General features: G+C 46.7%; 1 protein-coding gene across 2 annotated transcripts in view; it reads left to right on the forward strand.

The window, feature by feature from the left end:
- The window catches only part of LOC144762300 (exportin-5-like), a 2,334,361-nt gene that overhangs the window by 186,097 nt on the left and 2,130,122 nt on the right, over positions 1–18,142 (forward strand). For both annotated transcript variants that reach the window (XM_078647447.1, XM_078647448.1), the window contains exons 3-4: positions 17,311–17,383; positions 17,641–17,778. In XM_078647447.1, the coding sequence (XP_078503573.1) occupies positions 17,311–17,383; positions 17,641–17,778 (211 nt within the window). The remainder of the gene's footprint in view (positions 1–17,310; positions 17,384–17,640; positions 17,779–18,142) is intronic.

Here is an 18,142-nt window from a genome sequence, read left to right on the forward strand (position 1 = left end):
AATGAACACTACACGAACAGTGTGAGTATTCAATTTGTCTCTTTTGTATTGTCCTAACGAAAGCTCTACAGACCCCTCGGGCCCAATAGAGCTGAAACATGTCGACCTAGATGGAGTTATATGGTAGTCCTGTAACTCGATTACCTCATATACCACTAATTTTTTAACTACAGTTTACACCCTTTTTATAATAAATTGTTCGTTTGGGTGCAAACCAGTTTTTAGAATTTTTTGGCTCACTAGCACTACACTACAAACCCTCTGGACAAGTGCATTTTTTCATTCCTGGACACTTCTACTCTTTCCAGAGGTTGCCTCGGGTGAGGCAGGCATATAGCACGTCATTTGTTAACCCGATGAATATGCCATGACGCTAGAGAAGGGGCGGATAAAAGATACACCGCACTTATAACATCTCAACGTCTATGAGGGTTTTCAAATAATAACCAATGGTTATTGTAGATACAAGTGTCCATTCCTTTGCATGATGATTGAGGTACCTATTCAGGGGAACTGAATGGACGCAAAATTCCTCTTCCCTCTTATGATCACAATAATATATATGTAATCCTTATAGGTTTAACCAGTGAGGTCCAGTGGGGTTCAGTGAGTCTGATCAGCTGCAATATCCTTCCCAATTAAGATTACTCGTTGATAAGAACAAAAGTGGTAAAACTATTCCTTGTATTAATCAGTCACTGGTGATTACTCTGGCGCACGTTCTACTCCCCTATTTGATTGCTGTACCACTGCTGATGGGGACTTGCCACATGAAATTCAATCCTGTTTGGACCGTAAAGTGGCAGATCAGCCAGACTGCTGACTTCTCCACGCAAGAGCATGCATAGTGATGGGCAGTTTGCATTTGATAGTACTCATCTGAGTTACTCGAGGTAAAGATTCAAAATTGATGGATGGTATGCCTTAAATAATGCCAACCAATAGTAATTACTTTGGATCACATTCCAATCCACTGTGTCTTCTTTTCACTTTGGCTCAATAGGCAGAGACCAGTTACACCTTTGTTCATTTGTGGCCTGTGCCTAAGTGGAATAGTCCAGCCTATGCTGCTCTGTGTGGAAGTGTTCCATAATCAGAATTCTGGTTCCGTGATGACGATAGACACCCCATAATATTAACAGGGATTATGAATCTCACTTGGAATCCTTCAGCCAATCAAGAAGTCTTGCTGGTCATCAGATCTTTTCATGCAGAGTTTTCACAGGATGTGGAGATCAGCAGATTTCCTTTGTTTGGATATTGAGAATGGTCATGGCCTGTCCAAACTGGTCCAGTGAGGTATTGGGTCAAGTGACTGTCACTGGTTCCTTTTTCCATTGAGCGTTTGTGGATATAAACCAGACACACAACAGCCTGGCCACCGTGGTCTATGCAGGGTGCACTAGAGTAAAATATAGTACACAGCCATGTAGAGGGACATAGACCGCTCTTTCAGTTTCAGCTGTCCAGCATTGCAAGTCACCTCCTGTGGCCTATACATTTGCTTGTGTGCTCCCAGCCTATTGGTACCCCACACCTCATATACTTCTCAGCGTGTTACACATAAAGATATTACACTTTGGGAGAAGTGAGCAGTCCCAGCCATGGCATACTGTATAGGTGTACCAGAGAGTGCCAAAAGGCAGCCACCACAACTTGAGGCCCAGGTGTATGTTACTCGGGTACATTCCCTTCCAGGGGTCCCAGAATGTGCGTCTCCAGTATAGGAAGCATATAGGCATGTTGACTATTTTCAGAGCACTTGTTCAGAGGGCCATCGGAAAGCAAGGATTGCTGCTCCCGATCGTTTGGGTTGAAGCCTTTTATTTCTGATGTCCCGGGGCCCTGCCTACTACCCATCCTGAGCAACTGGGTCAAGTCCCCCTTCTGCATTTGACTGTCTTGAAAAGCCTGGTCCAAGACCAAGACTCCATTGGAGGAAGGTGGATGCAGGAGGGGTGACATGGGCTCACAACTCCAGAGGTGTGCAGCAGCATTAAATGATTGTCCAGCCAAATCACTTTTGTGGTACAAGTATTTTATTTTACCTCTAACTTCACAAAGGGAATACAACATACATCATCAATTACATTAACACTATGGTGTGGGCTCTAATGTTTCTTTAGGTAGTTCCCCCGGGTCCCACTCTCTCCTCGAGATAGTGGTTATTCCCCATTCACTATACCCAACATCTAAGTTAAGTGCCACTAATAGTCCGAGTCTCAAGAGTCCAATCTGCCTCTGATGAAGTCAACAGTGTTCCATTGCTGCAGAACTAACTACCAAGCAAGTTCCTCCGAATTAGACTGGCCCAAAATCAGTCTTGCCTGTGCCTGCAGGCTCCGAGTGACCGGAGTTCCTGAGAATGCTCTGTCCACTGGATGTTCTAGCGGCAGCAGCTGAATCTAGTCCGTTTGCCGCACTCTACCCAGGCGATCGTAGTGTTTCACAAACGCGGTCCCTTCACTGAATCAATCAGTTTTCTATGCGGCTCCTCATGCCCTACTGGGGAAATATCTGGTCCGTCACAAGGTGGGGATTGATGTGACAATCCTGCTGTGGGTCCTTTGCCTTGATGACTGTGCCCGGGCGCTCCCTCAGCAGCCTCACTTCTCCGGCAGGGGGGTTCCAATGAGGTTGCACATCTTTCCAACAAGACCGAAATCCGTGAGACAGGTCTATGTTTTGGCACACACGCATGATCCAGACATCAGTACAGTTGGGGTTCTTCGGGCAGGGGTGCATATCTATTACTAGGCGAATGACTTATCAGTCCCAACAGATATGATATCAGAAACACTGTGCAAGGAACTTTCACCCCAGCCAGGTTGGAAATGTGTACATACTTTATGGCGACATTATTGTGCTCCATACAGCATAAGCAGTGTTACAATCATCCTCCTGAAATCTCTGCGATTAACATGTATTTCTCAACTTCTGGGAAGCAGATTATATGTCTTTTTTGGACTAGCTGTTTGGTTTTTGAAGTGATACACCTGAAAACAGTATGCTTCACAGTTAAGGATATCAGATGGAAAGAGAATAGCAAGAAATTGTGCAGTTTCTCATTTCAAGGTTCCGGGGTTTATGACAAAAAATAGTCTCTTGCACCTAGAAGTTTCCACCTGAGGAATCAGAATATTGCTATACTATTGTTCCTCAAGACAAAAGCTTCCCTGTTTGCCCTATATATGATTTGTGATTCTGTTTTAATAATTTCTATTTGAATTGCATTTTTCATAGCTCTATTAAAATGCGTTTGAGAAAATCAATCTGTTTAATAGTACTTCACTTTTGTTCAGAGGTTTGATAGGACTCGTTTCGTTCAAACCACAGGCCAGTTGTCTTAAACTTTTTTATGCTGCCCTCCACCCCTATTGTGTAAAATAGTGGTGAAAATAGTGAATGGGCGGCTTAACTGTTTTCTTGAGTCCAATAATCTTTTGCATAAGTCAGTCTAGATTCAGTCCTTGTCATAGCACGGAATCTGTCCTTCTTGAAGTTGGAGCATTAAAAAAAAAAGTGAGTTTAGATCAGAGCTATGCAGGTTTTGATACTGTTGCACGAGATGCTGTTACAACGTATAGCTTCAAGTTTAATTTATTAAGTTTGATTTAAAATGCCAACATGCAGGGGTTTGGAATTTAATAAAATATCTGCTTGTCCATTGGACAGGTTGCTTCATAAATCTACTTGTCCTGTAACAAAATCCACTTGTCCCTTTGGTGCATGTAGTGCTGCTATATAAATTATGGCAGCAGTCTCATTATAAAAGAGCTCTGATAATAACTTTTTGATTATGCCAGCGCTCATACCATTGTATGGTTTAATTACTAGCAATTCCCTTGCTTTGCCACCTTTCTGCAGATCTACATACTGGAGCTGGATGTAGCAGTAAGCAATAGTTACCCATGGTTGGAATGCCTTTTTGAGTCTGTGCAGATCTACTAACTTGAATGTTTTATGGGTTTTCTTCAGCTCGTTTCATATATTTTTACATACTGAGAAAGGTTAAAAATGTACTTCTGATAAGGGCTTCTTCAAGGGTTGGGGAGAAAAGTGGTTGGTGGAGATGGCCACTCATTACCACACAACAGATTTTCGCATGAGCAAATCTACACATGCATATTTGCTCATGCTAAAATACAGTTCACAAATATTTTCTGGTAGTACGATTTCCTGACCTACTTCTGTAAATCTTTGCGATTTCATGACAACTGTAAATCTGCACTGATGCAAAGGACATACACCATGGGTGCATGTTTGTGACTTTCTTTACAAATTTGCCCCCTCTTTAGGTCTTGTGTTAACCAAGCCCTTGTGTTTTTATTACAATTCTATCTCTCTCAATCTACTGGCTGGCTTCTCTGTGAGTGAGTGACAGCATTCTGCTCTTTCACAAGGAGCATATCGGTATCAAAGTAGTTTTGTTCAGTGCCAGGAACCTCAGCGGTAATGTGTGGTTTATGAGACCAAAAGTATTTTTGCTTTAGCCAATGATTGTTATAATGATGAAGGCCTGGCAGCTCCCACAACAATAAAGTTTTACTAAAACAATGTCAAAACAAGCCATGCATTGATAAAACCAAAAAGCAGACCACCAATGCCATACCTACAGGCTTTGCTGATGCTCGTTTATTTTAATGTTTCCTATAATTTGGTTGAAACTGGTTACACTACTTTTCCATTATGAATATTTTTGGGAAATACTAGCTTACATCAACGCATTTTACTAAATGATGCTTCAAAGAAATGGTATCTAAAATTTCACAGCAGTTTAAAGAAACATTTTTTTCCCCAGTGGCATTTTATTAATGAACATGATATTTTGAAAGCGAAGAATCCTTAATCTTGCTTTCAAGCTTTTTGCATATATTTGCATCTGGTCAGAGCATCCGGGAAGCATTATACATAGCCTCAGCTTCATATTGTTAAACCTTTCTAAACGTGTGTACACATTTTTATACTGGACCCACACTTGGTAGTAGAGTCTGAACTCAAAACATTTTCTTACACCGCTCACCCTAATGATAAAGGCTCTGTATAGATTAATTGTAACCTATTATACTTGGGTGCCACCCAAGGCAGAATCAAAAATACTCCGAGTTCAAAACGCAGAATCTCGACTACTGCTAAACATCCATAGGTGCTCTTCTCTGGGACCAGCATTCGCTAAACTGCAATGACTCCCAGTCAATAAGCGAGTATCTTTCAAAGCTCTGTGTTTTTAGGTCTCGCCTATTATATCCCGCAGGGATAAATAGCCGAGATTATAGTAAGTGGAAAAGAAAAGTCTACCTAGCCTGCGGATCGCGTACAGTTCATGTGAGCTATGCGCGTGCACAGAGCCAGCCACATCACACACCACCATCTGTCTGTGCCTCGGCATCAGACTTCAAAGGCTGCTGCTCCCCCGCCCCCTCGCGTGCACATCGCACACCACCATTTGTCTGAGCCTTGGCATAATACTTCAAAGGAATGCATTCCCGCTCCCCCCGCCACAGCAATGCCGAGAGCTTATTTTTTTTTTTTGCATCCATTTCTTGCGGAAGCCGTGTTTTGTTCGGCGTTCTCTGCACCTTTCTCGTTTTTTTTGTGGACAAAAGTGAAAGCCTACCGTGCTTGTTTACAGTAGCCTTGCTCCTCAAATGCTGTTGCTTTGTTGCCATCTCTCTAGGGACACTCAGCTTGAAAACACTCGACTTGCTAGGTGCAATACTACATATGCTATGCTTTGCCTCTAGACACGTTGCTCCCTCGCAGACTGTGCTGAGTCTGCCCCTCCTGATTTTGAAACTGACCAACTCACTCACGACGCAGTCTCTTCTCTCTGTCTTATGATGTCTGCCCTGCCACCATTTACTTCGGACCTTCTCACCCTCACACAACCCCTCACACCCCCTCACACCCCCTCACACCCCCTCACACACCCTCACCCTCACACCTCCTCACCCTCACACCTCCTCATCCTCACACTCCCTCACACCCACCCCCACTCACACCCACCCCCTCTCACACCCACCCCCTCACACACCTCCTCACCCTCACACACCCTCTCACCCTCACACATCCTCTCACCCTCACACATCCTCTCACCCTCACACATCCTCTCACACCCTCACACATCCTCTCACACCCTCTCACACCCTCTCACACCCTCTCACACCCTCTCACACCCTCTCACACCCTCTCACACCCTCTCACACCCTCTCACACCCTCTCACACCCTCTCACACCCTCTCACACCCTCTCACACCCTCTCACACCCTCTCACACACCCCCTCACACACCCCCTCACACACCCCCTCACACACCCCCTCACACACCCCCTCACACACCCCCTCTCACACCCCCTCTCACACCCTCACACACCCTCACACACCCTCACACACCCTCACACACCCTCACACACCCTCACACACCCTCACACACCCTCACACACCCTCACACACCCTCACACACCCTCACACACCCTCACACACCCTCACACACCCTCACACACCCTCATCCTCACACTCCCTCACACTCACACCCACCCCACTCACACCCACCCCCACTCACACCCACCCCCTCTCACACCCACCCCCTCACACACCTCCTCACCCCCCTCACCCTCGCATCCCCTCACCCTCGCATCCCCTCACCCTCGCATCCCCTCACCCTCGCATCCCCTCACCCTCGCATCCCCTCACCCTCGCATCCCCTCACCCTCGCATCCCCTCACCCTCGCATCCCCTCACCCTCGCATCCCCTCACCCTCGCATCCCCTCACCCTCGCATCCCCTCACCCTCGCATCCCCTCACCCTCGCATCCCCTCACCCTCGCATCCCCTCACCCTCGCATCCCCTCACCCTCGCATCCCCTCACCCTCGCATCCCCTCACCCTCGCATCCCCTCACCCTCGCATCCCCTCACCCTCGCATCCCCTCACCCTCGCATCCCCTCACCCTCGCATCCCCTCACCCTCGCATCCCCTCACCCTCGCATCCCCTCACCCTCGCATCCCCTCACCCTCGCATCCCCTCACCCTCGCATCCCCTCACCCTCGCATCCCCTCACCCTCGCATCCCCTCACCCTCGCATCCCCTCACCCTCGCATCCCCTCACCCTCGCATCCCCTCACCCTCGCATCCCCTCACCCTCGCATCCCCTCACCCTCGCATCCCCTCACCCTCGCATCCCCTCACCCTCGCATCCCCTCACCCTCGCATCCCCTCACCCTCGCATCCCCTCACCCTCGCATCCCCTCACCCTCGCATCCCCTCACCCTCGCATCCCCTCACCCTCGCATCCCCTCACCCTCGCATCCCCTCACCCTCGCATCCCCTCACCCTCGCATCCCCTCACCCTCGCATCCCCTCACCCTCGCATCCCCTCACCCTCGCATCCCCTCACCCTCGCATCCCCTCACCCTCGCATCCCCTCACCCTCGCATCCCCTCACCCTCGCATCCCCTCACCCTCGCATCCCCTCACCCTCGCATCCCCTCACCCTCGCATCCCCTCACCCTCGCATCCCCTCACCCTCGCATCCCCTCACCCTCGCATCCCCTCACCCTCGCATCCCCTCACCCTCGCATCCCCTCACCCTCGCATCCCCTCACCCTCGCATCCCCTCACCCTCGCATCCCCTCACCCTCGCATCCCCTCACCCTCGCATCCCCTCACCCTCGCATCCCCTCACCCTCGCATCCCCTCACCCTCGCATCCCCTCACCCTCGCATCCCCTCACCCTCGCATCCCCTCACCCTCGCATCCCCTCACCCTCGCATCCCCTCACCCTCGCATCCCCTCACCCTCGCATCCCCTCACCCTCGCATCCCCTCACCCTCGCATCCCCTCACCCTCGCATCCCCTCACCCTCGCATCCCCTCACCCTCGCATCCCCTCACCCTCGCATCCCCTCACCCTCGCATCCCCTCACCCTCGCATCCCCTCACCCTCGCATCCCCTCACCCTCGCATCCCCTCACCCTCGCATCCCCTCACCCTCGCATCCCCTCACCCTCGCATCCCCTCACCCTCGCATCCCCTCACCCTCGCATCCCCTCACCCTCGCATCCCCTCACCCTCGCATCCCCTCACCCTCGCATCCCCTCACCCTCGCATCCCCTCACCCTCGCATCCCCTCACCCTCGCATCCCCTCACCCTCGCATCCCCTCACCCTCGCATCCCCTCACCCTCGCATCCCCTCACCCTCGCATCCCCTCACCCTCGCATCCCCTCACCCTCGCATCCCCTCACCCTCGCATCCCCTCACCCTCGCATCCCCTCACCCTCGCATCCCCTCACCCTCGCATCCCCTCACCCTCGCATCCCCTCACCCTCGCATCCCCTCACCCTCGCATCCCCTCACCCTCGCATCCCCTCACCCTCGCATCCCCTCACCCTCGCATCCCCTCACCCTCGCATCCCCTCACCCTCGCATCCCCTCACCCTCTCACCCCCGACACCCTCCCCCTCACCCCCCTCACAACCCTACACCCTCCCCCTCACACACCCCTCAACCCCTCCCCCTCCCTCACACCCTCCCCCTCACACCCTCACACCCCCTCCCTCACCCTCACACCCTCACACCCCCCTCACCCTCACACCCTCACCCTCACACCCCCTCACCCTCACACCCCCCTCACCCTCACACCCTCACACCCCCCTCACCCTCACACCCTCACACCCCCTCACCCTCACACCCCCCTCACCTCCCTCACCCTCCCCCTCACACACCCCTCAACCCCTCCCCCTCCCCCTCACACACCCCTCAACCCCTCCCCCTCACACACCCCTCAACCCCTCCCACACCCCTCAACCCCTCCCCCTCCCCCTCACACCCCCTCACACCCCCCTCACCTCCCTCACCCTCACACCCCCTAGACACAGTGTGCCAAGGAGCTGGAGGTATTGGTATGGATCCCAGTAATCCGCTGGATTTTTGATGCTGAGCTTTAGCCTGCGTACAGATGGAACATTTGGAGACATATTCTTCGGTGTCTTTCCACAGCGTTTACCACCAGAAATATCTAGACACAGTCTGTAAGGTCTTCTGTATTCCCAAATGGACACCCAAGGTGGAATCATGAGTCCATTGCAAAACTTGTCTTTGCAGAGGCCCAGCCGGTACAAAAAGCCGTTTGTCATCAAACAGCATATGGTTCTTTGTTGATCGGTGTAATGGTTCTTTGGCCACCCTGGCCTTTTCGTCCAATGATTCGACTTTCTTCTTTACTTGTTCCAGGAAATCTGCAGAGGTTGTTAATGCCATAATTCCTGTTGGAAAAGAAGCCTTCTGAAGAATTTTAGGAGGTTCCTCCGCTAGTGTAGGGTTGGTTTCCGGAACGGGCAGGGGTCTTGAGAGCGCGTCAGCTTTACCATTCTGGGGTCCTGGTCTATATTTGATCACAAAATCAAAGTCTGAGAAAAACAACGGCCAACGTAGCTGTCGATGCGCCAACGCTCTAGCACTCTTTAGAAAGAACAATTTCCGGTGATCAGTGTATATTTCCACGGTGTGTCTGGCCCCCAGTAAATGATGTCTCAATTCCTCACACGCCCTCTTTATTGCCAACAATTTCTTTTCTGTGATGCTGTAATTCACCTCATTGGCAGACAATTTCCGGGCGAAGAAGGCAACAGGATGTAACTGTCCTGTTTCAGGATGTCTCTGCGAGAGAATGCCTCCGATGGCATAGTGTGAGGCATCTGTTTCCACCACAAATGGCTGACTGGCCACAGGATGACGTAGAATGGGAGCTGTTGTGAAGCAGGTTTTCAATGTTTGGAAAGCCTGTTCCGCAGAGTCAGTCCAAAGAAAGGTGGCTCCTTTTCGAAGGAGGTGTGTCAAAGGTTGAATGATCTTTGAGAACTCCTTAATAAATCTCCTATAAAAGTTTGCAAAGCCCAAGAAACTCTGCAAGGCTGTCACACTAGAAAGGGACTCCCACTAGATGATAGCTTGTATTTTCTTTTGGTTCATATGAAGACCATTTGGCCCAATGACATACCCCAGGAACTCTACTTCTGTAGCGTGGAACAGACATTTCTCAATTTTGGCATACAGAGCGTACCTCTCCAGGTGCTTTAACACTACCAATACGTGGTGGACATGTTCTTTCTGTGAAGCGAGTATATGAGTATATGAGGATGTCATCGATATAAACAATGCATGACACATCCAACAATCCTCTGAGCACTTCATCATAAAATACTGGAATGCGGCAGGGGCGTTGCAGAGGCCAAAGGGCATAACGTGAAATTCATAGAGCTCAAATTCTGTGCGGAAAGCTGTTTTCCACTTGTCCCCCCGCTGCACTCGCACAAGATGATACGCTCCCCTAAGATCCAGTTTGGTAAATATCTTTGCTCCTTTTAGCTGGTCCAGCAGTACAGATATTAAAGGAAGGGGGTACCTGTTCTTTTTTGTCACCCTGTTGATTGCTCTGTAGTCGATGCAAGCCCTTAAGCCTCCCTCCCGTTTCGGGATGAAGAATAGGGGCGAGGACGCAGGGGAGGTTGACGGACGAATGAATCCAGAGAACAGCTTCTCCAGATATTGTTGCAGGTAGGTGGTTTCTGCCTCAGTGAGGGCATATATCTGACTACAGGGAATGCTCGTACCAGGCTCCAGCTCGATCACGCAATCATAGTCCCTATGTGGGGGCAACTTGTTGGCCTCCTGTTCACTGAATACATCTTTATATTGCATGTAGGCCTCCAGAAGCGTGGAAACCAGGCAAATGCTTGACTCACGACATCCACTTGCCAGCAAGGTAGTAGTAGGTAGTAGGATTTTTCATCTGGTAGCGCGTGTGTACTCGGTCCTGAGTACAGTGTTCTAGACAAAATGCGGAATCTAAAGTAACCGCGCAAGCTGCCCATTGAACTACAGGATCATGTTGCGTAAGCCATGGCATTCCCAAAATGAGTTTAAATTGTGGAGCATCTATGAGGTCGAATTGTATATGTTCATAGTGGTTCCTTCCGACCTGCATCATGAGTTGACGTGTATGAAAGCACACCGGACCTGATGTTAACACAGTTCCATCCACTGCCTTTACAGGTTCTGGAACCTTTTTTCTTATGCACGGTACTCCCAACTCCTGTGCATATTGCCGGTCGATAAAATTACCCGTAGCCCCGGATCTAATAATGCATGCACCATCACCATCATGCACCATGGCTCCACTCCTGGCCACTCCACAGTAACACACACGTTCATATGGGGCACGGAAGTTTGCACTGTATTAGCCACAGCGTGAAAGACCCCTTCATGATCAGGTCTCAAACAAGGGGTCTCTAACTTGTTTGAGCGTAGCCGTTTCCCGACACAGTAGGCGGATACTCCACCACAGGTACAGTTCTAGCAGCTTTATCGTCTTTGTATATGGCTTTGGTCTTTGATTTACAATCCTTGATAAAATGGCCAGGCTTCCCACAATACATGCACAGTCTTTGGCTGCTTCTTTGGTTCCTTTCATCAGTGCTCAGTCGTCCACGCACGCCACCTATCTGCATAGGTTCTGTTCCATCATTTGACGAAGAGGTTCCTTCAGTGAGCGCCCTCGATCGGGGAATTCGAAACTTTACTTCGGAACGCTGTTTATCCCCCTTTCTTTCCTATAGGCGATGATCCAATTGTACAGTAAGATCTATGAGTTAGTCACAAGCGGTGGATATATGAACCACTTGGGACAATATGTCCTTCAGTCCCCCTCTCAGCCCTTGGTAATACGAGGAAATAATTTTTTCTACAGGCCAATCAGTTTTGATAACAAGGCGATTAAAGGTGGTAATGTATGTCAAAAGGTCTTGTGAGCCCTGTTTAAGTGTTATAAGTTCTCTATCTAGGGAGAGCATATGCACTTTTCTGTCAAATAGTTTGCGCATTTCTGCACAAAAATCTGAAAAATTCAGCAACACTGGATCGTTTCTCTCTATCAAGGGGAAGGACCAGCTAGCACCGTTCCCACCCAAATAGGACATCATGAAAGCCGTCTTCGCCTGGTCATCAGGAAACACAGCAGGTTTGCACATGAAATGCAATTTGCACTGCCCCAGAAATTTGCCAAACTTCTTTGGATCCCCAAAGAATCTCTCGGGAGGAGCTAATGGTAACTGCAAAGGCTGAATTACTTGGATGGTAGATGGGCCTGATCCTCCCTGCTGTGTGGTTGCGTTGGAAGGTGGAGGTGGAGGTAAGGTCCAATCCCTAATGTAAGAAGCCCCTCTAGTACCGGTAGGACTCGCACGAGATAGACCAGCCACCTCACGTCTCATGGTACCCATCTCATTTCTCAGTTCTAGGTTTTCTCCCCTAAAGGCATCTACCTCCATCCGTAAGGCGGTTAGGGTTTCCAACACTGAAGTAAGTACAGTGTTTGTATCCATCGCTCGGGTCGTGGGCTTGTCACTCTGTCACAACAGAGACAGGTTGACTAACCTTGAAAAGCCGGGTACAGCAGGAGCGATGAGGATGCTAGATAATCCCTTCCCTGTAAGCGGCACCAGCTGCGAGCTGGTATATATGCACTCTACAGATATTACCACAGCAGGGGTAGGGGAAAAAAGGGATAAACGAAACAATAAAGCTGTGGCAGCCAGAACACTCAATGGCGTGGGATGAAGGAGTTGTAGGCTTCACTCCTATGAAAGCCCTGTGTTCCCTGTATGAGAGACACAATACAACATGCATGAGTTTCCACCTGACCCACTCAGTGAACTATATATATGTATATGTATATGTGTGTATATATATATATATATATATATATATATATATATATATATATATATGTATATATATATATATATATATATATATATATATATATATATATATGTATATATATATATATATATGTATATATATATATATATATGTATATGTATATATATATATATATATGTATATATATATATATGTATATATATATATGTATATGTATATATATATATGTATATATATATATATATGTATATATATATATATGTGTATATGTATATATATATATGTATGTATACGTATATGTATATATATATATATATATATATATATATGTCTGGTGTTTGACTAAACTTACATAACGTCTGCCACAATCATCCTGAGACAAAAAAGGCACAGAAGGTAAAAATAAAGAAAAGAAAAAAAGTGTTCTTTGTTCCTAGTAATCCAGGGTTGCAAGACTCAGCAGAATTAAGCTTCAGAATTAAAGAAGTCACTGAAGAAATGTACTTATCTGATATTGCAGTCTTGAGCCTCAAGTATTTCTTTCAAAGTCGAGATTGTCGTTTGGTTCCAGTTACACAATGTTGAAGATACACTGTTAACATCCAAGATATAGCACAACCCATCCGAGCCTCTCAACGGCTCAATTATGCCAATAAATAACATAAAAATTAACCGAAAAGGGGCATGTGAAATGCACCCGTTCCTGCGGGTGAAACAGCCAAGGAAAGCCTGAAATGAGCTCGTCTTCTTTCATCACTAATCGGTAGTGCAGGAATAAAATTATCCTACCAGGAAGTTCTGAGCTCGTTACTTGCGGTTGCGCTCCAGCGCGTACACCCGATGAATGCCAGATGCTGCCGGCGGGTGACAGGACGCTTCGGTGCGAAAACAGTAAAACAAACAATGTGGCGGCCACTGGAAAATCAATGAATTATCGTGTAGGCACAACAGAGGCAGTCTTTTCTCACTAGGTTGACTTCACCTCAGTACACAGGTGCCAAGCACCAGACAACACGAATGAGGTTCCAATAAAGGAAGTAGTTCCACCGTAACATGGCAGAAATCGGGCTAACAAAAAAGGAAAAGTCCTTAAGGTGTCTTCTAGCTTCAGGACGAGCTTTTTAAAAAATGGCCTGTCTAAGCAGTAAGTTACCAGAAAAGACTAGGATGGCCCTTGGTTGGTTAGTATCTCTGCCAGAGGATTTACGGAGGACAGCTGGGAACCGATGTACCTGCTGTATTTCTCGGTCCCAGTCCCAGCCCACTAGCTCTGGGAAGGCTGATTGAAGTAAATCCAGTATAAATGCACGGATGTCCTCCCCCTCCAGCCCTTCCTTGATCCCAAGAAAGCGGAGATTGTTCCTCCTCTGGCGGTTTTCCATATCTTCTAACTTCCACATTGCATCTTTTAATTGAGCTTCATGGGATGTGGTACCTTCCCTTACAACAGATAGTTCCTTTTCAACAGCTTAAGTTCTTTCTTCAATGGCATTCATCCGTTCCCCTGTCTCAGCACAGGCTTTGCCAACTTTGCGAACTGCCCCTTCTAGCTTTTTTGTAGCTCGTCTAGCTTTCTTGCCATCCGCTGCACGATGTTCCTTTATTAATTCTAGAATCAAACTTAACGCAGAGTTCATATCAGTTGTCTCTTTATGTTGCTCCTCCGAAGGACCTGCAACCGGAACCAGCACCGATTCCGTAGGGCAGATGATCCTTGTGTGAAAATAGTCCCATTTTAGACCGGTGCCGGTGGACCTCCTTCCCTGTTTTGTTTTGCGTCTCGACAGACCCCTTGTTCCCCTTAGAGGATCTTCGTTGCTTTTGGTGCTTTAGGGCAGTCTCTGGCGCCTCAAGAGTACTAGAGTCCGAGGTCAAGATGCTATCCCCACTTCCACTGTGGTCAGAATCGGAAAGACCTGACAGTGAGTCTTCAGCAAGTGAGTAGAACTTACCTGTATTATCTGATATGATGTCATCAGTAGCACCTCCTTGTGTAGTTGCGGACATACCAGCAGAGAGATCAGGTATAGTGCAATAGCCGCTAACAGTGGCATCCTGCGCCATCTCGCTTGATGTGCTGACCTCATCTTCTTCCAGAATTTCAGGCTGCGTCGTCACGAGCTCGCCTTAGGAGTCCCTCCGGCTCTCGCTAAAAGGCTGGACCTTCGAGAAACACAGCCGAAGATTGCAGGATAAATTGGGGGGTTTGAACTCCCGCTTCCTGGAGTCAATAGAATTGGGGAACTCTGTGCTGTGTGCAGCGAATTTGAAATCACAACATTTTAAGACCTTGTTTGACCTATATATCACGCCTGCTAAAATCGCGAAATGAGGAGGTGTGAAAGGAACCCATTGCTTTAGGTGTAAGGCACAGGCTGCGGATATATAATAGACATTTTTTCCACATGCCCCTGCATTGAGCCACTTAGTCGAGAATTTTCTGGCTTTTTGTAGCTTGTTTTAAAAGAGGATGTTCCCCTTTCTCCAATTCTTATGCTATTGGAGGTGAACGAGTCTACAGGGTAGAAGGGAGATGAGCTGATTTTTATTGCGATGGACGTTTTAAGACTTTGTGTTGCCTCTGCTTGGTTGGATCCGCAGCCTCCGACTTTTCAACAGTGGAAAAGCCGCTTTTTACATATTTATAACTTAGAAAAAGCTATTTATGAATGAAGAGGGAAAAAGGGTAGGATAAAAGGGAAAAAGGCCTGGGGCCTGTTTACAAATTGGATAACTCCATTCATCCGGTCAGAATGAAATGCATGGCTAGAATTGTTATGAAATGCTGCTTTTATGTCTGCCTTTTATCCTTTTATCGTATGTAGCTCTGTTTATTATAAAAGTCAATCATAAATTCCCTAAATCTTTAAAAAAGAAAATATCTTACTGCCTGTATATAGACCTCATGTTGCCTTTGATTTTATTTGGGTATTAGATCCTAGCTGATAATGGTTTTTATTTGCTATATATAGACACATATCCACTGTATTATAAGTATGGAGAATGTAAGCCTCAGCTGTATTTTTTCTGTATGACGAAATAAAAAATATTTTAAAATTAAATAATGTTTCTCAAACCCTTGGCTGAATTAGTTCTTCCCTAAGGGATCCAAATCATCACTTACGTAGATGATACACAATTGGTTGTAGCACTAAAACATCCAAAGACTTCACCAATCAATCTTATAGCGTGTATGGAAGCCGTAGCTGCCTGGATGGATCAGTCTTGTCTCAAACTCAACAGAGACAAGACTGAGTTAATGATCTTGGATAACAATCCAGGAACCAATGGGATTAAACTGGCCGAAATATCGTGGGCAAGCTCCAACTCCTAAAGATCAGATAAAAAGTTTGGGCGTCTGGCTAGACAAATCTCTTAACTTAAAAAGCCAGGCAATCAAGTTGGCGGCATGTTGCTTTGCCATTATTAGAATGCTAGGGAAAATCCTCCCATTACTACTACTACTACTACTACAAGCATGTAGAGCCATTCTACAGGCACTGGTGCTCTCACAATTAGATTATGGGAACTCCCTTTACTTAGGGACCACAAAGGCCACAATAGGGAAGCTGCAGGTGGTGCACCCCCTACCGCCACTCCGTCAAGCCAGCTTTGAGAAAACTCCACTGGCTGCCAATTGCAGAACGGATTAATTTTAAAGCTTTGTGTATAGCACATAAAATCCTTTGGGGACAGGTCCTACGATAAACCATTCTCTCATAACCTCCTACCATCCAACAAGTTGTCTCCGGTCAGCCAACCAGTGTCTGGTTGTTATGCCTAAAATCAAGAGCGCACAATCAGGGGGCCAAATGTTCTCCTATAAGGCAGCTACATTATGGAATACTCTTCCGACTCAGCTGCGCTCAACTGTTAACCATCTATCCTTCCGGAAACCGCTGAAGACGTAGCTCTTCCAGAGATTGCCTCGATGAGGTTGTCTCTTGTGCTAATGCTTTACCTGTCTCGGATAGCGCGGGGATGCCTAAGGGGTAGCCAGGTGCTCTATAAATGTTAATAATATTAATTAATAATAATAGTTGGTTCAAACCTATATATAGCTTATTTTGAATTTTATACAAGTGTTTACTCTATATCTACTTTTTCTTTACATTTGTTGCAATTGGGGTGGTTACTGCTGGGCCCTTAAAATGCTAATTGTTGTTGAAGTGATTACGAAGGAACCACTGTTTTTCATAGTATGGATTTATTCTATAGCTTATTAATCTGTAGAATATCAGTGTGTTTTGGAACTTAGCTCTTCTAAGTGCTATTGGGGTCTACAGCCATTGTTGAAGATGGTCTCCACAAAGACCAATGTGAGATATTGCTGTTTCCACTATTTGTGGAGTTTGACCAACAGTTTCTAGTTGTGCTAAATCTCTTCCATTACGTGCAATGCCAATCATTCACTTTACTGTAAGATCTATCGTGCACACCATATAATAAGGCACCCACCCCTTTCTCCAGTACAGCTATTTTGCAAGTGCTTTTGAAGTAGTGCAATAGACTTGTTTGCCTTAGTTTGTGTTTTGGAAAGTATTTGGTGAATGTCTGCAGTTAGTAATCAGTTGTCATTCTTTTTTTAGGGCACGCTGGGCAGAAATGCCGGAGAATGAAAAAAAGTTACTGAAGATAAATGTGATGGGCTTGATTAGCAACGTGAGTACCGGGAAATAGCCTGTCTGTGCGAAGGCACAGCAAGTTGAGTTTGGAAGTAAAATCTCTAAGTGAGCAGGAGGACACAGCAGCTTTATGCGGAGGCTGGAGTGGTGTTGGCAAATGGCCAGTACCGTGTTTGAAGTGTTTTATGTAGTTGTTAGGTTATTGTATAGTACGTTTTTCATTTGTTCGTTGCATAGCATTGTTTTGTACTAGTTGCCTGTTGAGCCTTTCATAGATGTCTTTCTCCATCACAGGGAACCAAACACATTACGCTAGAGAAAAATGAAATTAAAGAAGGCTTTGCTCGTGTTGTGGTGGAGATGATAAAACATGATTGGCCAGATGAGTGGCCAAAATTGCTGTCGGAATTAGATGCAGTTGCTAAAAAACAGGTATGTACAATTTTTGGTGCTCTGAAATTCGTTGGGCTCTGGTCGATAGTACTTCCTAAAGACTGGCCCTTTCCTTTTCATGATATACATTCAGAATTGTTTTATTTACATCAACATCAAATGAGCTATATGTTTATTATTAATGAGAAAGAAAAACATTTCAGAATATATGCAAAAGTTGTAAATTATGCAGTGTGAATTGCATATATGATGGCATTCACATGCATAGTAAAAACAAAATAAGTATGTGCAATGTTTGAGACTTAATGGAAGAGGAATTTGTGCAAAGATGCATCTTTTTGAAACCACTAGGGAACACACGGGATGCTGCAAACCATATGCACAACTTTATCATACAAGCAAA

This window comes from Lissotriton helveticus, chromosome 6, assembly GCF_964261635.1.
Source record: "Lissotriton helveticus chromosome 6, aLisHel1.1, whole genome shotgun sequence".
NCBI lineage: Eukaryota > Metazoa > Chordata > Amphibia > Caudata > Salamandridae > Lissotriton > Lissotriton helveticus.